At 44.2% G+C, this 21,282-nt stretch overlaps 1 protein-coding gene across 1 annotated transcript in view; it reads right to left on the reverse strand.

The window, feature by feature from the left end:
* Positions 1-21,282, reverse strand: part of LOC140397295 (probable E3 ubiquitin-protein ligase HECTD4) — a 561,188-nt gene that overhangs the window by 31,151 nt on the left and 508,755 nt on the right. Inside the window, 7 exon segments of the mRNA XM_072486148.1 lie at positions 3,438-3,604; positions 9,514-9,735; positions 11,907-12,010; positions 13,463-13,618; positions 14,724-14,843; positions 18,138-18,284; positions 20,963-21,153. Coding sequence (XP_072342249.1) covers positions 3,438-3,604; positions 9,514-9,735; positions 11,907-12,010; positions 13,463-13,618; positions 14,724-14,843; positions 18,138-18,284; positions 20,963-21,153 — 1,107 coding nt within the window.

A 21,282-nucleotide genomic window follows, 5' to 3' on the forward strand; every position in this document is an offset into this window, starting at 1 on the left:
GCACTGTTGCCTCACAGCACCGAGGTCCCAGGTTCGATTCCGGCTCTGGGTCACTGCCCATGTGGAGTTTACACATTCTCCCCGTGTCTGCGTGGGTCAAACCCCCACAGCCCAAAAAGATGTGCAGGGTAGGTGGATTGGCCACACTAAATTGCCCCTCAATTAGAAAAAATATTTGGGTGCTCTAAAATTATTTTAAAAAGCTATGTTCTTAACAGATGTGACAAACCAGGCAGCTTATTTCTTTCCAAATGGAGACCAATTGTAGTTTCCAAGACACTTTGAACGGTGTGGCTCAATGCAATGCCATTTATAAATGGCATTCAGGGAAAATACTGTTCTGCTCATCCTTTCGTGAATGACGTGCACTATTGAGACTAATGATATACTTGCAAGACTAATCTTCCACCCACCTCCTCTGCCCAGTGACACCCAAGGTACAAGCCTAGAAAAGGTAAATTCAAAGCAGCAACTTGCTCTGATCCACATCTGCACCCATTCTACTGACTGGAATCTGACCTCTCGTGACCCCTCCATTCTGACCTGTTATGCTGTTTGACCAACATGCCAATGGAAGATCAGAAACTTGCTCAATAAATGTTCAGAAGATCAAAACCATTGTTTTTGTTTCTTGCCTCAGCCTCTAAGCCCTGGCCACCCTTTCCTATGGCCGCTGACTGAGGGCAACCAGATGTTTTGTAACTTTGTCATATTTTTCCTTATGAATAGAACTTTGTTACCTGGAGTGAAGAGTGCGGAGTACTCGGCGGTGGCGCTTTCCGACCACATGACACACCTGGTGGATTTAAAATTTGGAGGCAGGCAAACACAGCATGCGGGCTGGAGGCTGGACCTGGGTCTGTTATCATATCTCGGGTTCTGTGCTCAACGTTTGGGGGCCATTAAGAACTACGTCGAAAATGAAATGGTCTTACCAGCTATGGTGTGGGAGGCATTAAAAGCGGTAATCAGGGGAGAGGTCAGCTCATAGGAGTCGGAGGCAGCACGGTGGCGCAGTGGGTTAGCCCTGAGCCTCACAGCGTCGAGGTCCCACGTTCAACGACGGCTCTGGGTCACTGTCCATGTGGAGTTTGCACATTCTCCCTGTGTCTGCGTGGGTTTCGCCCCCACAACCCAAAGATGTGCAGAGTAGGTGGATTGGCCATGCTAAATTGTCCTTTAATTGGAAAAAATTAATTGGGTACTCAAAAAATCTCATAGGAGTCGCACTTGGATAGAGTGAACAGACAGGAGTGTCAGGAGGTAGGAGACAAAACTTGAGGGGTGGATAGAGAATATGTGAGTGCCCAAAACCAGAGCATTTAGCGTGTAGGAAGAAGTTGCGAATTCAATTTAACATACTATCAATGGGCCGGGTGGTGAGACAGCTGCGATGCGCAAGTCCAGGAGTATGGGGAGAAGGCCAGCCGACTGTTTGCTCATCAGTTAAAGTGGCAGGAGGCTGCCATGGAGATTGTGCAGATACAGAATTCAGGGGTTGGGTTAATCTCTACCCCAGAGAAAGTTAATGAGGTGTTTCGCTCCTTTTATGAGGGACTTTACCTCAAACTCCACCACCATCACTTCGGCCAGCGTATCCCAGTAATGGGTACAGCCCCACCCAGAGAGACCCTGCTCCCGTCATCTTTCCTCCCACAGAACTCTGCACTGAGCTGGAGCTCTCAGGCGGACTAGTGCTTGTTCCTTTTCATCTCGTATTCTACGGTTGGGATTTTGACTTCCTCTAATTACCACCACTCTTCTGAAGATTAATCAAATAAAATTTCCCCAAAGACAAAAGGTCAAGCAGGAGCCAGCCAAATTGCGACCTCCACCTACATGTCGCCACCAGACACCCTGGCTGAGTGATCTAATGGAATTCTTGCACCTCGAGAAAGTCAAGTTCACGATAAGAGGGTCGATTGACAGGTTCTATCGTAGATGGTGGCTGTTCATTTTGGACTTTAAAGAGCTGTTTCAGTAATGTGACAGAGGTTTAACAGCTGGTCACTGTTAGTTGTTAATGGAGGAGTGGGCAGCACGGTAGCACAAGTGGATAGCACTGTGGCTTCACAGCGCAAGGGTCCCAGGTTCAATTCCCCGCTGGGTCACTGTCTGTGCAGAGTCTGCGTGGGTTTCCTCCGGGTGCTCCGGTTTCCTCCCACAGTCCAAAGAAGCGCAGGTTAGGTGGAATGGCCATGATAAATTGCCCTGAGTGACCAAAAAGGTTAGGAGCGGTTATTGGGTTACAGGGATAGGGTGGAAGTGAAGGCTTAAGTGGGTCGGTGCAGACTCGATGGGCCGAATGGCCTCCTTCTGCACTGTATGAGTAAGGGAGAGACTGGGGGCTGATTATTGTGGCTAGTATTATAGTTGTTGGAGTTCATATTACTGTTGCTGCTTGCTTTTTCTGATTCATGTGTGGGCATTGTTGTACTATGTACTTAAAAAAAGATAAGCCTCTAACCACATGTCTGCGTCATCACCAAAGCTGCCTCCTTGCACCTCTGTCACATTACCTCTCTGCTCATCTCAGTTTGTCTGTTGCTGAAATCCTCATCCATTCCATTATTAACTCTAAACATTAACTATTCCAATGATTTCCTGGTTGGTTTTCCTATTGATCTTATCTAAAGGTCTATTGTCCATATCCTAACTCGCACCAAGTCTCTTTCACAAATTCCTTCCATACTCAATGTATCACACTGGCTCCAAGTCCATCAATGCCTCTATTTTAAAATTTTCATTCTTCATACTTCCCTACCTCTATAACCTCCTCCAATATCTCTGTGCTTCTTTAATTCAGGCATATCGCACATTTGGTGACATGTCTTTATCTGTCTTGGCCCTAAATTCTGGAATTTCCCAACACGTTTTAAAAGTTACCCGTTTGCCCAGGTTTTTGGATATCTTAATTGGCTGGTGTCAAATTTTGGTTAATGCTTGCTATTTTGAAGTGACCTGGAACATTTTATGACGCTATAAAAGTGTATTGCAGCTGCCTACTATAGGTTACTTGATATAATTTGGACTGAAATATAATGCACTGAGAGCGACAGGCTGCTGGGAAAGAGAAAAAACATACCTTTCCCCTGGAAAAACATTTCAGACTTTGGAAGCAATTTTTTATTTTACTCGTTGCCACTAAATTCAGCCGTAAAAAATTATTTTACTTTCTCTTTAAATTGGGAAAGGTGGTTAGGAATTTGCTTCAAGTACCTCTAGCCTCCACCTACAAAGAAGGAGTGTGAAGATCCAATCCCCTTCAGTGTTGCTCCTGAATTCCTGGGAAGAGGGTAACTTGCACACTAGTTTTCCATTCTGTGATATTGCAGGATTCATGGAATGTTAATATTTTAATCACTGGACAGCAGGCTGAGCCCACATTAATTTGTGATCAAAGCAAGGAAGAAAATGTATACTTATCATTTACTCACATAACAGTGATATTTCTGCCTCCAGGACATAGTTCCACTTCCTCGCCAGTCATGGTGATATAACTGAATTTGCAACAGGGTTTGTTGGGAGATTCAGGGCTCTCTGTGGTTAAGTGATGTGATGTTACTTCAGCAGACAGTGCCTCAAGTTCCGTCTCATTATTAACCTGGAACCATAAGAATCACGTGAAGCACAATCCAACACTTTAGAATCATAGAAAACAGTCCATGTCACACCACCTTTAATTAATTACCCCAATGTCACTGCAAATCCAAATGATACTTACATCACAAGGCTCAAAACCACTAGCGAGTTATTATTATTGGCTATTCCTCGCTACCAAGGACGATTGCTTTCCAAGTTCGAAGGTGATTGATGAAGCTGGTTCAGTGCCTGCAGATTTTAAGGCACTGGGTCACTTGTTGACTTGTGGGATATCTGGTCGTGTGTCATCAGTTTGGATCATGGCATGTTCTTTTTGCCACTTTTGCTTTTCCTTCCCATTTTGTCTTTGTTGGGTCTCGGAATGCTGGGATCCTTCCCACAAACTCTGCAGCCACCTGGTTCAGTCCAAGGCGATGTCAAGGAATTGATGTCAATACTGCATTTTTACATGTTGGCTTTCGCAAATCCTTGAAGTGTTTCTTCTGTCCTCCACTGCCCTCACTGAGCTGGAAGAAGACCAGCTGCTTTGGGAGCCTAGTATTTGACATCCAAAATGCATGACCAACCCAATTAAGTTGATGGGGAATGAGCATAGCCTGGATGCCCTTTTGCCTGTTTGTGAGTGGACACCGATGTTGATGCATCTATCCTACCACCTAATATATAAGACTTCCTGCGGATGGTATGACTCCATTGTTTTGAAATGCCTCCTACTGTCCATGATTCCGCCCTGTACATTAAGGAAGGGATCACCACATGGTAGACCAGAAGGTTGGTTTCAGTTTTGGTGTTGTGATCTTTTTATTCAATCTTGGGATGTGGGTGTCACTCTAGGCCAGCATTTATTTCCCATCCTTAACTGCCCTAGAGGTGGTGTGGTGAGCTGCCTTCTTGAATTGCAGCACTCCATGTGGTGTAGGTACACCCACAGTGCTGTTTTGGAGAGAGATCAAGGATTTTGACCCAATGACAGTGAGAGAATGGCGATGGTGTGTGGTTTGGAGGGGAACTTGCAGGTGATGGTGCTCCCAAGCATCTGTTGCCCTTGTCCTTCGAGGCGGCAGAGATTGCAGGTTTAGAAGTCACTGTCAAAGGAGGTTTGGTGAGTTGTGCAGTGCATCTTGTAGATGGTGTTATCTGCTGCCACTGTATGTTGGTAATGACTTTTTGACCCAAGAGAAAAGACAAGGTAATATATTTCCTAGTCAGGATGGTGGGTAGCTTAATGGATACTTCTAGATGGTGGTGTCCCCATGTGTCTGCTGCCCTTATCCTTCTAGATGGTAGTAGTCATCGGTTTGGAAGGTGCTGCCCAAGGAGCCTTGGTGAGTTGCTGCAGTCCATGGTGCAGATGGTACACACTGCCCCCACTGTGTCAGTGGTGGAGGGAGTGAATGTGGACGGTGCCAATCAAGTGGAGGCTGCTTTATCCTGGATGGCGCCAAGCTTCTTGAGTGCTGTTGGAGCTGCATTTGTTCAGGCAAGTGGGGAGCATTCCATTACACTCCTGATATTTGCCTTGTAGATGGTGGACATGCTTTGGGGAGTCAGGAGGTGAGTTACTCGCCGCAGGATTCCTAACCTTTGACCTACTCTGGTCGCCATAGTATTTATATGGCTAGTTGATATCCGTTTCTGGTCAATGGTAACCCTCAGGATGTAGATAGTGAGGGATTCAGCGCTGGCAATGCCATTGAATGTGAAGGTGAGATGGTTAGATTCTCTCTTGGAGATGGTCATTGCCTGGCAGTTGTGTGGTGCGAATGTTACTTGCCATTTGTCAGCCTCGATATTGTCCAGGATTTGCTGCATTTGGACATGGAACTTTAAAATCTGGGTGTTTGTGCCAAAGTTGGAAGAGCTGTCTCACAGACTAGCCAAGCAACAGCCTGACATAGTCAGACTCATATTCATACCTTACAGACAATGTCCCAGACTATCACCATTCCTGGGTATGTCCTGTCTCATGGAGAGGACAGACCCAGCAGAAAGTGGCAGCACAGTGGTATACAGTCAGGAGGCATTTGCCCTGGGAGTCCTCAACATCGCCTCTGGACTATAAGAAGTCTCATGGCTTCAGGTTAAACATGGGCAAGGAAACCTCTTGCTGATTACCACTTACCATTCACTATCAGCTGAGGAATCAGTACTCCTCAATGTTGAACACCACTTGGAGGAAGCACGGAGGGTTGAAAGGGTGCAGAATATACCCTGGGTGAGGGACTTCAATGTCATCGTCAAGAGTGCCTCGGCAATACCACCAAAGACTGAGCTGGCTGGGTCCGAAAGGACATAGCTGCTATATGTTGCCATGCTGTATGGGTAGCACGGTAGCACAATGGGCTTCACAGCTCCACGGTCCCAGGTTCAATTCCCAGCTTGGATCACTGTCTGTGCGGAATCTGCACGTTCTCCCCGTGTCTGCGTGGGTTTCCTCCGGGTGCTCCGGTTTCCACCCAGAAGTCCCGAAAGATGTGCTGTTAGGTGAATCGAACATTCTGAATTCTCCGTCCGTGTACCCTAACAGGCGCCGGAATGTGGCGACTAGGGTATTTTCACAGTAACTTCATTGCAGTGGTAATGTAAGCCTACTTGTGACAATAAAGATTATTATTATACTGCAGGAGGTGGTGAGGGAGCCAAGAGGGTAAAACATACTTGACAACGTCCTCACCAACTTCCCTGAAGCAGATGCATCTGTCCATGACAGTATCGGTAGGGGTGACCGCCGCCCAGTTCTTATGGAGACAAAGTCACGTCTTCACATTGAGGATACCCTCCATCTTGTTGTGTGGCACTACCACTATGCTAAATGGGATAGACTTCAAACAGATCTAGCAACTTAAACTGGTCATCCATGAGGCGCTGTGGGCCATCAGCCGCAGAAGAATTGTACTCAACCACAATCTGCAACCTCATGACCTGTCATATCCCCCACTGTACCCCAAGCCAGGGGATCAAACCTGGTTCAAACGAAGAGCGCAGGAGGACATGTCAGGAGCACCACCAGCAATCCTGAAAATGAGGTGTCAACCTGGTGAAGCTACAATACAGGACTATTTGCATTGCAAACAGTATAAGCAGCAAGTAACAGACAGAGCTAAGCGATTCCACAACAAACGTATTAGATCTAAGCTCTGCAGTGCTGCCACATCCAGCTGTGAATGGCGGTGGACAAAGAAACAACTCACTGGAGGAGGCGGCTCCACAACCATCCCATCCTCAATAATGGAGGAGCCTAGCATATCTGTGCAAAAGAGAAGGCTGAAGCATTCGCAACAATGTTCAGCCAGAAGTGCTGAGTGGACGATCCATTTGTCCATGGACGCTCAGTTTGGGTTCCGCCAGGGTCACTGAGCTCCTGACCTTATTAGAGCTTTGGTTCAGACATGGACAAAAGAACTGAATGCGAGGGACGAGAGTGACAGCCCTTGATATCAAGGCAGCATTTGACCGAGGATGGCATCAAGGGCCCGAGCAAAACTGGAGTCACTGGGAATCAGGGGGAAAACTCTCTGCTGGTTGGAATCATACCTGGCACAAAGGAAGATGGTTGTGGCGGTTGGAGGTCAATCATCACAGCTCCAGGACATCACTGTAGGAGTTCCTCATGCTAGTGTCCTAAGCTCAACCATCTTCAGCTGCTTCATCAATGACCTGCCTTCCATAAGGTCAGAAGTGGAGATGCTCGCAAATGATTGCATAATGTTCAGCACCATTCATGGCTCCTCGGAGAATGAAGCAGTCCATGTCCAAATGCAGCAGCACGGTAGCACAGTGGTTAGCACTGCTGCTTCACAGCGCCAGGATTTTGGGTCACTGTCTTTGCAGTCTGCACGTTCTCCGTGTTTGCGTGCATTTCCTCCGGGTACTCCGGTTTCCTCCCACAAGACGTGCTGGTTAGGCAATTTGGACATTGTGAATTCTCCCTCCGTGTATCCGAACAGGCGCCAGAATGTTGCAACTAGGGGCTTTTCACAGTAGCTTCATTGCAGTGTTAATGTGAGCTGACTTGAGACAATAAAGATTATTTAAAAAAGCAAGACCTGGACAATATCCAGGTTTGGACTGACAAGTGGCAAGTTACATTCGCACCATATAACTGCCAGGCAGTGGCCATCTCCTACAAGAAAGGATCTAACCACCAATGGTAATGACATTTAATGTCATTACCATCGCTGAATCCCCCACAGTCAACATCCTGGGGGGATATCATTGATCAGAAACTGAACTGGACTAGCCATATTAATACTGTGGCTACCAGAGCAGGTCAAAGGCTAGGATTCGACGGTGAGTAATTCACCTCCTGGCCCCCAAAGCCTGTCCATCTTCTACAAGATACATGTCAGGAGTGCAATGGAGTACTCTCCACTTGCCTGAATGAGTGCAGATCCAACAGCACTCAAGAAGCTCGACATCTGGGTGGCACGGTGGTGCAGTGGTTAGCACTGTTGCCTCACGGCTCTGAGGACCCGGGTTCGATCCCGGCCCGGGTCACTATCCGTGTGGAGTTTGCACATTCTCCCCGTGTCTGCGTGGGTTTCGCCCCCACAACCCAAAGATGTGCAGGATAGGTTCTTGGGCCACGCTAAATTGCCCCTTAATTGGAAAAAATGAATTAGATACTCTAAATTTGTATTTTTTTTAAAAAATGAAGCTCGACATCGTCCAGGACAAGCAGGCCGCTTGATTGTTCCCCCTCCAACAAACTTTCAGTCCCTCCAGCACCAAGGAATAGTGGCAGCCAACATACACAACATACACTACAACATACACTGCAGGAACTCGCCAAGGTTTCTTAAGCAGCACCTTCCAAACCCACGACCACTACCATCTAAAGGACAAGAGCAGCAGATACCTGGTAGCCCCACCACCTGGAAGTTCCCCTCCAAATCATTCACCACTCTGACTTGGCAATATATCGCCATTCCTTCACTGTTGCAGGGTCAAAATCCCAGAACTCCCTCCATAACAGCACAGTGGTTGTACCTACACATCAGGAACTGCAGTGGTTCAAGAAGACAACTCACCACCACCTTCTGAAGGGCAACTAGGGATGGGCAATAAATGCTGCCTGACCAGCAATGCCCACATCCTGTAACTGAATTTTAAAAAAAACAAACCCTTTTGAGGTTAAGACAAAAATCAAACAACGATATGTCATCACTCCAACTCTTTTCTCGATCTTCCTAGCTCCCATGCTCTGTCTGACCAGAAACAAGCTTCCTGCTAGAGCAGTTTATTTATTGACTGGTTGATAAACTGTTTAATCTCAGACAACTCCAATCAAAAACAAAGACCACCCTGACCTCAGTCACTGAACTCCAATACGCTGATGACGCTGCAGTAAGTGCTGTTGGAAATGGATCTCCAGATAATCATTGACGTATACAAGTAGATGAGTCTTACACTCAACATTTAGAAGACTGAGTCCTCCATCAGCAAGCTCCAGTGGGTAGACCATTGAGGAAAGGGGGAACCCACTCCACAGCCCTAAATCCGTTGATAAAGTATGGAAGGGAGGATGGTGTTAAACCTGACAGCTAGTTGGTGAAGGAGGAGGCCAGAAATCAATATTTACTCAGTTTGAAACTTATTCATAAAGTGAAACATTACAAAGATATAGCTCCTAGCTTTACAACTCATTCCCAGTGTCAATGAGTTCCTCTTTATATGTGTTCCATTATTTAACGAATGCCCTCCACCAATATATCCTTAACCTTAATTTATACAATTAATAGATGGGTGGGGGGGAATTTTGCCACCACTCAACCACTTGTGGACAAGTAGAATCCATGCCTTCGAAAGTCAAAACCACTCAAAGAGAGAGAGCTTGGTGGGACACATGAAGAGTGCGAGAGGAAAAGCAAATCTTAAAATACAAACTTTCACAGGTATTGAATAACTTACAGTCTCAAACTTCTTGATGTAGTTGTATGTCAAGATGTCAACCTCCTGCAGATCCCACTCTTGATCCAATGGTTCCCCAACTAGAGTCTTCCAAAACGTTGGGAGGAGATCAAGAGGGAGTGGGACATCTGCTCGGATAGCAATTCCAAGTAACTGCCCAAAGAAATGTAGCAGCTGTTCCTCTGTATATGTTATTGGACCAGGAGTCAGGATGTGCTTGCCCTAAAAAGATGTTTAACCAGAATGAAGATAGATGTACAATGTAATTAGTCTGAAAATCTAAGACAATACTACACAAGGAATAGACATTTTGCCTCAAATTATTTAAAATCCATTTTTAAACAGAATGCGGTACATTCGTACGGGCAGGGCGGTGGCAGTGGTTAGCACTTTTGCCTCACAGTTCCAGTGACGCGGGTTCAATCCAGTCTCGGGTGACTGTCTGTGTGATGTTTGCACTTTCTCCCCGTGTCTGCGTGGGTTTCCTCCAGATGCTCCCACAGACCAGCACTGCTGGTAGCTACAAGATGGAGGAATCTCTGTCACGTTCCCACAACACGTGACATCAGCTCAAGGGGCGCGTGACCTGCTCTCTGCCATGCAGGAAGACTCCAGCAATTAAAAAAAAAAATCTGCTCCTGGGTCAGCACACTAACGTCAGGAGGAGGCGTTCTGCCCCGCAGGGCTCCGGGCCTGCGCACTACTGACAGGGCAAGCATGCGCAGAATGGCCGGCATTCTGAAAGCCGGTCGCGGCCGGCCTTTTTAAAAGCCGGTTGTGCAATTGCGCACTTATTCCCGCGATCGGGAACGCAAGGCCCCGCGAAGCTCTTGACACCCGCCTGCAAACCTGGGTTTGAAAACGACTGCCCTAAAGAGTAGTCCTAAACTGTTCAATCTCTCTTTGCATGACTAATCCCTCACCTCTGGAATCAACCTAGTGAACCTCCTCTGAAGTGCCTCCAACTGTAACAATTCTATGAATTCTATGTTATGTTCATCAATTTCAGCTTGGGCAATGATTGAAATGCTTCAATTAGACTCAGTGCCATTGGGTTACGGAGGAGAAAGGGTATGGGAGGAAACCACTTTGCCCACTCCTGATCACTACCCACTATCTCGTGATGAGAAATAGACAGAAGGCAAGGACAGAAATGAGTACTGACGTAATCTAAATGACCAAATGGGATCAAGGGTTGTGGGGAGAAAGCAGGAATAGGCTATTGAATTGGACGATTAGCTATGATCGTGACGAATGGCGGAGCAGGCTCGAATGGCCGAATGGTGTCCTCCTGCGCCTATCTTCTTCTATGTAAGGTCCATCTGAACATATCGTCATTACGTCAAGAAACTATAAGGTACCTGGTTGCCGCAAATCTATACCATACCAAGATTTAAAAAAAATTATATACATCTAATTTTCTGGGATGAATGCTTTCTACTACAATAGCTTAGAAAATGATCAGTCTGTAAACTGGAACATCGATAAATCTAACAATCCCAGCAAATTAATTTCCCCTACCGCACCTCCCACATTATCATCCCTTTCCTGGGAATGGGCTAAGACACCAATGGTATTTCAACAATAACTGTATTCAGTGGTCAGATTTAAACAGGCAAGTATTCAACCGTCAAAATCTGGAAGTTCTTTGAAAATTTCAAAGCATTCTTAAAAAATATAATACCAACAAAAATTGTATTTGTTTCAAATCAGCTAAATGTATGACCAAATGTTAACTGAGACTTCATACTATAACTCTAGTAAATCCATGTTAGAACCCATTGATTTGATGTAAACACTAGCAATCTATTCAGAAAAGGTGAATACTTCAAATCTTCATTTGATGCATGAAACAAAAAGAAAAAGCTGAGTGTTGGCAATTGAGACTTAACCCAGAAAATCCCAGTAATGCACAATAGCTCAGTCAGCTTCCGAGAGAGAGAAAGGGAGAGGGAGGAAGGGGAGAGAGAGAGAACTTTTTCAGATGGGGCCCTTCGTTAGAACAGCTGTACCCTTTCCAAGGATGGGACAGCTACTGAGTATTTTAAGCAATTTGTTGTATGACTGATGTGTATTTGGACTCTTCATATCTGGGTTCACAGGATGAAGAATAATTACAAACTCTCTGCCACCATCTGGATTTCCTCTGAAGCTAACTCATCTCTCTCCCGTCATGTAAAGTCCTCATTATCCAAGAGTTGCTGATGGTGGCTCCCCACATATGTAAGTCTCTGCCATGATATTACAGTGAGGCAAGTAGAATAGGAAGAACCGAAGAACTATCTCAGCTGATACAAGAGCCGAATCCATGCTCTCGCCAACTGAGTTAACCTGCCCTCTCTAACTCATCTAACCTCTCAAATATTTCATTGACTATTTGCAGCAGTAATTACCTTGTTTCTGTTGGCTGCCGAACTCGGGCAAGGTACAAGAAGAGAAAGTGCTGAACTCTGCAACTCTTTACACACTTGCCAGAGAAAGTGTCGGAACGACCCACCTAGAATCCAAACAACAGACATTGTGACACTAGAAACAAAGTCATCTTTGAGAAGGGGGGGGGGGGGGGGGGGGCTTTGGCTCAACGACACAAGCAGGTGTATTATTTCATCAGAAATACAACACCTTAGAGAATGCAGAACCAAACTGTTGCACTGAGATTTCATCTCAAGAGTTGAACTCTTGGGAGTGGAAGCTAACGCCAAAACCTTCAAATTCAGGAAATGAGAGCGCTATCAAGTGAACCAAGCTGACAATAAAGGGGGAAGAGGTCTGAAGTTGTTCCTGTTCCCTGGGATACTTTGGAATTAAATCGGATCTCAGAAGGAAAAAAGCAAAAATTATTTAAAAAGTAACACATTGAAGCAAAAAAATTACATTTGATTTTTAAATGTAATACCCGTTGCTTTTTCAGCTGAGATTTAGATACATTAATGTATATTTAGGCTCCGCAGTATTATAGTGGCTAGTACAATATGTTCTTTCGATTATGAAGGCAAGTATCATGGCTCTCTTACAGAGAGACAGCAAATCAAGTATTATTGGGTAAGACACAGTTACACAAAAAAAATTGGTAACCTTTGTCTGTGTGGTAAAATGTTTTTTAAAAAGCAGATCACTTACATCAGTTGCAATTGCGAGTCGTGAAGGTGTACTCTTTACACTTTAGGTTGTCGGTACATACTTCTATTGACCGTGGCATGTTTCCCTTGATAACCAAGTACCACCTAATCTATCCCAAAGCAGTAGAAGCTAGGAGATACCAGGTTTGATTTCGGTTTTGTTGTGAATTAACTTGATCTGAGCCAGACAAGCAACTGGGTTATGCAACTGATCTCTAGGGAGGGGAAATATCAGCCAGGTTTCCCACTACTGACCACTATTTAGTGACTACTGCTGGAAGGTATTTATGGTTGGACGCAAGGTGACCATAATTGACTTAGCTGTGATGCTTGGCAATATCAAATATTTTGTCAACATTCCCTGTCTCAAAATGGAGGCATGGTGGAGCAGTGGTTAGCACTGTTGCCTCACAGTGCCGAGGACCCTGGTTTGATCCCAGCCCCGGGTCACTGTCCACGTGGAGTCTCCACATTCTCCCCAAGTCTGCGTGGGTCTCACCACCACAACCCAAAAATGTGCACGGTAGGTGGTTTGGCCACGTTAAATTGACCCTTAATTTGGAAAAAGTAAAAATAAACATTCCCTGTCTCGAGCTCACATGTAAAAAGGTCACTTGAGGATGAATGAGAAATCTGCTTGTGAACCTGCACTCCAGCGGGTGTCTACACCTTCAGCGGGGAAGAGATAAACAGCCAAGAGAAAGAGAAGGTGAGTGGAGCAGAAGCGGCAGAAGAGAGCGGGAAGTTTGGAAAACAAGGTTTTATATTAATATGTATCACAGCTGCTGCAATTCTCACTTTAGTAACAAAATGCCAAGCCTGTATCTTACTTGTCCCATGTACTTCTTCACCAGTGAAACGAATATTAAAAGCGTAGGTTGGGTCCCCACCACTTGCCAACTTAACGCAGAGTTGGGAGGAAGGCACTAATGCCAGTTGTCGAGCCGCCTGGCAGAAGTAGGTGTTCTCTGATGAACGTATTTCGCCTGCGATCATTTAAAGAAAGGTAAACAGTGACCTTGCCAGCGAATTGAAATGGAACAGAAACTAATATTTCCAATGGCATTGCTCAGACTACATGACCAGAAAATCTGTACCTTTTAGTTACAGTAATAGTCTCAGCTTGCTTCTAGTGTTGTCTATATCTCTAGCATGCTTGAATGCATTTATGATTCTTTAAACATATAATTTGAGTCTGTGCTTAGGAAACAAAAAGTACTAAATAGTTGAATTAAAAGTTAGTTAAGTTTATATTTTGGTTTTAGGAAGCAGAGATGCCTCAGGTTTACTGGGCTGTGGCCGTTGCAAAAGCTACACTTACTCATCCAAGAATCCCGGAATTATTTTCTAAACTGTAATGAAATGCTGAGTCACCAGTGATTGTTTCAAAAAAGCAATATGTTGCTTAAAGATTAGGATAAACACAAATAAAATTGAAATTTAAAAATCTTCAAAATACTTACATAGGATTTCGGAGCAGGAGTAGGCCGTTCAGCACTTCATGCCTACTTTGCCACTCAATAAGATCATGAATGATCTGGTTGTGGTCACAACTCTGCACTCGTCAGTCCCCCATAACCCTCAACTCCCTTTGTCCATCTAACTCTGCCTTGAATAAATTAAATGACTCGGGCTCTACTGCTTTCTGGGGAAGGGAATTTCACATACTAAAGGCCCTTTGAGAGAAAAAGTTTCTCGCTAAATTGCCCCTTAATTGGAACAAAAGATTTGGGTACTCTAAATAAAAAAATAAAAATATAGATGCCGGTAACATGTTAAACTTGTTGAGTCTGGAAAAATGGTTAACAAAAGCCCTGATTTTCTAATTCTGGATTATGTCCAATATAAACCAATCTTCAATCATGAATAGAGTCCAACCTTCTCCAGATTTGAAGCACCCAGGTGGTTAACAGATTATCCAATGGAAAACTGACATGCTTTCAATTTCCAGTGATCTTCACGGTATGGAATGGAGAACTATGTATGAACCAAGACAATACTATGGAAAGAATAGTGCACAAACCAATCCCCAAATTTTGTATTTTGAGAATAGCAAGCATGTTTTTTCAACTCCAACCTTTCCCCGCTTACCTCCCACTATTTCCAGAGGATCCAGAGTTATTTCAGGCGCAGCATGGTCTGCAGTCCGCTGTACGGTTGCATTCAAAACCCGGTTCGTCACAGCTACTTTAGTGTCATAAAACACTAACCCTGAAGATAAATAAATAATTTATGAACAGGGACAACTTCATCAGAATAGTCATGAACATATTTTACATTTTACTTGGAACTCTGGTTCTCTAACTTGTGAAAAATTTGCAAATAAGAAGGTTAACTGGGCAAGACTGAACTACAGCACAGACAAGCCAGACAACGAGAAACATTAAATATTCATATTCAATTTAGTGTCAGAAGATGGGAGACTAATTTGAATACAACCCAAGTTCAGGTGTGAAGATCACTATACGCGATTATTCTGCACCTGATTCAAATGAAGCAGTCAGCATGCAAACTTTGTGTTGCCCGCTCATTTCCATGACTGTGGTGTGCAGCCCAGTGATGCTTCGTGGTGGCACGCCACAGCAGGGAATTCAGGTTCATGAGAGGCTCACGCCACTTAAAACCCGAATGGACCTCTTGGGCACATTCTAGTTGCAAGAAGTGCTGGAACTCACACTGGGCAACATTGAAAGACATTCAGAAAGGACATGAAATGGTGCAACAGGCAAGAGAGCGTGCCTGCAGGTTTTTTGGTGCCATGCTGGATGTCGCTGGTACGGGTGGTGGACTGGAGGGAGAAGTTCTTTTTCCTCGAGACAACTGCGCAGAAGGCAGGGGAGGAAGGAGGCCATGCTGGTCACTGGCAACAGTCTAGTTCTGAGGGCCTGGATACAATTCGATAAGAAGTTTCATTACCTTACATGAGTGACCAACATGAGAATGCATTCGCACATGCCAAATACTACCAAATGACAAGGAGCCTCATACATTTAGGTAAAGGTGTTTGCTGAAGACCCATGTGGGCAAGGTTTCCTGATCAGAGTCCTCCTAACCCGCAAGCAGCTTGTCTGCTGTCCCTGTTGCCATCTCCCTCTGATGCTGCAACTCAGCGGAAAGTATAACTATGGTTCCCATCACTCAGAGAAAGTGGTGTATACAGAGGCATTTCATAAGCACACAACTCCCGCAGAATGTTCAGCACCACTCATAGCTGACATAACAAAGTTTTCAGAACTACTTCAGTAACTCGGTGCTTCCATTAACTCTATAACAGCAAGTAGACAGCAAAATCAAGTCATTTGCAAATTGTATGGTGATGCCTTTACATAGAGCTGATGGAGGAAGTTGGGGGAGAAGGTCGAGCATTCCTCACCTGTGTGCACTTACGTGAGGATTACAAGGTCATAAGTGGCAGGCACCTAATGAATATTGGATGCTGACTGACATTATTCTGCCCTCGCTACATACTTCTAGCACATGCACAGTATGCCCATGCCATTTCCATCTAACATGGTGATTATCGTATAGCATACCTATGAGTGGTTGGGAGAGGCAACCGCACTTCGCCGGCACTATGAAGAACTTTTTCAGCCATTGAAACAAAATAAATCCCATTAGCATCTATTCTTAGAAATAGGCTTGAAAATGCAAAAGCTGTCAACAATTCACTGACTTTTGGGTGCAGGTGAATAAAGAAATTAGAGCAGGCTGAAGTTGCAATGTGCAGCACCATGCATGAGATGGGAGGCATGTTCAGTCCCATGGTCTGATGAGTTCTTAATCTCAATATTGCTCTATGGTGAGGTATCAAGTTTTATTACAGATGTAATCAAACTGTGATGATCATCTTGGATGCAAATTGCATCACATCTCCTCAACCATTCGAAAGTTTTTAAAAACATTTTCCAGTTTGCTTCACTCTATCCTGCCAACGTACTATTCCAGTTCACTGGTCACCTCCAAGACCTCATTTAAGTTACTAGTCTTCTTGTGTAATCCTAAAGGGTGACAAAGTGGATAGCACTGCTGCCTCACAGCACCAAGGACCTGGGTTCGATTTCAGCCTTGTGACTGTGTGGAGTTTGCACGTTCTCCCCATGCCTGCGTGGGTTTCCTTCGCGTGTTCCCACAGTCCAAAGATGTGCAGGTTAGGTGGATTGGATATGCTAAATTTCTCCTTGGTGTCCAGAGATGTACAGTTTAGGCAGGGTTATGGAATAGGGAGAGGGAGTAGGCCCAAGTAGGGTGCTCTTTTGGAGGATCGGTGCAGACTTGATGGGTCAAAGGCCACCTTCTGCACTCGAATATAATGGAAGCACACAGGTGATGGACCAGTGAACACAGGATGTGTAGAGGCAGAGGAGAAACTCAGGAAGTGCAGGACAATTCATCCAAATCCTCTTCTCATCTGGTGTCTACATTAGTTAGCATTGAGAATAAAGAATCCAGCCCACCATTCCTCTCTCCAGGGAACACAGGAACAATAGAAATGAGCAATTCAACCTCTCAAGACTTACATGATTCAATTAGACCATGGCTAGATCTGTATTTCTAATCCATTTACCTTTGTTTCATGTCTCTTGATTGCCTTACCTAACAAAAATGTGACAATCTCAGCCAATAAGATTTCAATCCACCCAGTATCCACAACCTTTTGGGGGAGTGAGTTCCATATTTCCACGAGCCTGTATGTGGAAAAAGTGTGTTCTGATTTCACTCCTAAATGGCCTAGTTTTAATTTAAGGCCTTTTGATCTTAATTCCCCAGCAGAGGATACTTTCTTTGTACCTAGCCTATCAAATCTTTGTTTATTTTAAACACCTCAATTAGAATGCAACAATCTAAAGTCATAAAAGGCAAATTTATGCAAACTGCCCACTTTAAACCTTAATATTATTGGGTGATTCTGAGTTACTCCCCAAGGTCAAAGCATCTTTCCTAAGGTTCAGTACTCCAGATGGCACCTGACCAAGTCTCTTGTACAGCTGAAGCACCACTTCCTCATTTTTGAAGTCCAATCCTTTACAGATAAAAGCCAGTATTCCATTCGCCTGAATGAATATATTTTGTACCTGTGAACTACGCTTTTAGCGATTGTGCACACATATTCCCAAATTACGCGGCTGCTTCACACCTCCTAGTCCTTCACCATTAAGAACATATTCCGATTTGTCATCGAATTATGATATTCAGATGTGACATTTGCAATTTTCCAATCCAAAAAAGTTTAACTCATGAATCGAGAGAATTTTTGAAAATGCTTCATGCAGCTGCACTTCCCTCACCTACTACTTTTAATACCCGGTTATCCCTAGGGGCGGCAAACAAAAATATAAAAACTTAAAAATTGATTTTGTAAAATATTTCATTAAGTTAATACAGAAAATGGAACAATGCGCAAATACTCCATTTCCTTAATTCCAAGCCATCCTGAAGTATGAATGCACATGATAAAATTAGTGCTGACAAAATAAGAGTGTTCCAACAAGGTGTCTGACATCTGACCTTTAGATTCTCGTAGCAGTGATGCAATGCTGTCCATGTACGTGTGCGTCTGTCTGAGCTCCACCAGAGGAAGGAAGAATGTCTCCAAGGTGTTGTTTAAGGACTGAAGTAGAGCAAAACGAAGTCGAATGCTTTCAATTGGAACATCTAGGAATAGTATGTCAAAATTAATAGCGCACAATATACAGGGCAAAGGGTAAACACATCTCCCACACATTTTATGGCTATGAATCCCCTTTGTGATTTAAGAATGAGCATTGGTCATTTGCATGTCCTCAGAAGGTCCCAAACAGTTCTTCGCCAATAAATGACTTTTTAACTGGAATGACTGCCTGGTGGTACGTTTGACAGCTGTTTGTTACTCTGTTTAAGAGCACATTTTCTGACCAAGGGTTCAAATTTCAAACTCTCAGACCGGGAGGGGGTGAAGACATGAAAGGATTTAATAATAATGAGAATGCTGAATTTGATATATTGGGGGACCCCAAGTTTGGCCAGTGAGGATAGGGATCATGGGTGAGTGTGACACGATTCAGAATATGGGCAACAGCGTTTAGGATAATCTTAAATTTATGATGGATGACAGCCAGAGGTGGGTGATGATATGGAGGTCAACTAGTTGCTCTTTTAAATGGAGAGCACAGCAATAAGTCTTACAATACCAGGTTGAAGTCCAACAGGGTTGTTTAAAATCACTAGCTTTCGGAGCACTGCTCCTTCCTCAGGGAGAGGGCAGAGAGCTGGATCATCAGGTCAGCACTGGGTAAAATAGGATGCCAAAGTGGCAAATAGTCTGGTTCAATCTGGGACTGTGTCTGAAGAAGCAAATTGAATACTATAAGTGGCAAGGATATGCAGTTTGTGGGAGGGGACAAAAATGATAGATTTGGTCTTCTCAAGATTCAGACGGAGGAAATTTTGGTTTGTTTGGTTTTCAGACAGTGGAGAGTTGAGAGAGGTGGAAGAGAAATATCCATGTGACAACTAATCCCATGGCTGATTCTTCCAGTCCTTAACTCAGAAATGTTGAGGCCTGTTATAGAACTTCCAACTGACCACGCAAGACCCAGATAATCTGAGGAAGTAAAAGGGATTGGGAAAAAAATCTTTTGTTCATTCTTTTTAGGGTTTCTATCTCAAACAATATTCTTTAGCTGATCCATGATAGTATTTACAACTGCTGTTCAATGATCACCAGAGTGCATGATAGCAGCTCAAACTAAGTTATCCATTGTTTTTCCCTGCTTGCTAGTCTAGCAAAGCGCTTCATTTTCCCCACTTTGAATCTCTGCATTTTCCACTGTCTGCTTTGAGAAAATAACTAAGACAATGAAATTTCAAACTTGTGTCACAAAGGTGGCGAGACAGTATTTTTCAGGTGTGTGATAACTGACAAAAGCTCACTAAAGGAAGAAGGTACTGAAGGCACTGTTGCTAAGTTTGCAGATGATACAAAGATCTGTAGAGGGACAGGTAGTATTGAGGAAGCAAGGCGGCTGCAGAAGGACTTGGACAAGCTAGGAGAGTGGGCAATGAAGTGGAAAATGAAATACAATGTGGAAAAAAGTGTGAGGTTATGCACTTTGGAAGGAGGAATTTAGGCATAGACTATTTTCTAAATGGGGAAATGCTTAGGAAATCAGAAGCACAAAGGGACTTGGGAGTCCTTGTTCACGATTCTCTTTAGGTTAATGTGCAGGTTCAGTCGGCAGTTATGAAGGCAAATTAAATGTTAGCATTCATGTCAAGAGGGCTAGAATGTAAGACCAGGGATGCACTTCTGAGGCTGTATAAGGCTCTGGTCAGACCCCATTTGGAGTATTGTGAGCAGTTGGGCCCTGTATCTAAGGAAGGATGTGCTGGCCTTGGAAAGGGTCCAGAGGAGGTTCACAAGAATGATCTCTGGAATGAAGAACTTGTCATATGAGGAACGTTTGAGGACTCTGGGTCTGTACTTGTTGGAGTTTAGAAGGATGAGAGGGGATCTTATTGAAACTCACAAGATACTGCGAGGCCTGGATAGAGTGGACGTGGAGAGGATGTTTCCACTTGTAAGAGAAACTAGAACCAGAGGACACCATCTCAGACTTAAGGGACGATCCTTTAAATCAGAGATGAGGAAGAATTTCTTCAGTCAGAGAGTGGTGAATCTGTGGAACTCTTTGCCGCAGGAGGCTGTGGAGGTCAAATCACTGAGTGTCTTTAAGACAGAGATAGATAGGTTCTTGATTAATAAGGGGATCAGGGGTTATGGGGAGAATCTGGAGAATGGGGATGAGCAAATATCAGCCATGATTGAATGGCAGAGCAGATTCGATGGGCCGAGTGGCCTAATTCTGCTCCTAAATCTTATGGTCTTATAAAAGGCAATATATTTGTCAGAGACCTCTCCCACCCAGGCTTTGCCCTATTCCAAACCCTTCCATCAGGCAGAAGATACAGAAGTCTCTTCCAGACATAGGAACAGCTTCTTCCCCACAGCTACTAGACTCCTCAACGACTCTCCCTCGGACTGATCTGTTCCCTGTAAGAACAGTATTCGCGACGCCCTATGCTGCTCTTGCTCATGTATTTGCTTTGTTTGACCCTGGTTCCGCACTCTAAGCAATCACTATTTGTTGATGTACCATTTGTCAATGTACTCTCGTCGATTATCTTTTTTGTCTACTATTACTGTGTATGTTCCCTTGGCCACAGAAAAATACTTTCACTGTACTTCAGTACGTGACAATAAATAAATCAATTAATCAAAGTGTAATGAAGACCTATGGGTGTTGTGTGTAATACTACAAATGTAGCACTGAAACTATTTGTACAAGGCTTACTCAATAGACAGGCGATCCTTGGGTCAGGCAAATCTGCAGGGTCAAGGTAGGCTTCATGAGGATGGAGTCGACCTGGAGTAATGGCAAGATGCCGGCAGAGACGGTTGATATACTGTACAAGCGCAACATCCATCTCTAGAGTCCATTTTTTGCAGGATCTCTGGGCGTGTCTGGTGTCAATGCAGGCACACCTATAGTAGATAAACAAATTGCATTTCGCAGCCAAGCACCATTGAGTATGATATATTAATAAGTTATCCACATAAATACATTGTACAAAGTAAAGTGTCAATGACATGCATTAACTTTCAAAATAATTC

Source organism: Scyliorhinus torazame, chromosome 1, assembly GCF_047496885.1.
Source record: "Scyliorhinus torazame isolate Kashiwa2021f chromosome 1, sScyTor2.1, whole genome shotgun sequence".
Taxonomy (NCBI): Eukaryota; Metazoa; Chordata; class Chondrichthyes; order Carcharhiniformes; family Scyliorhinidae; genus Scyliorhinus; species Scyliorhinus torazame.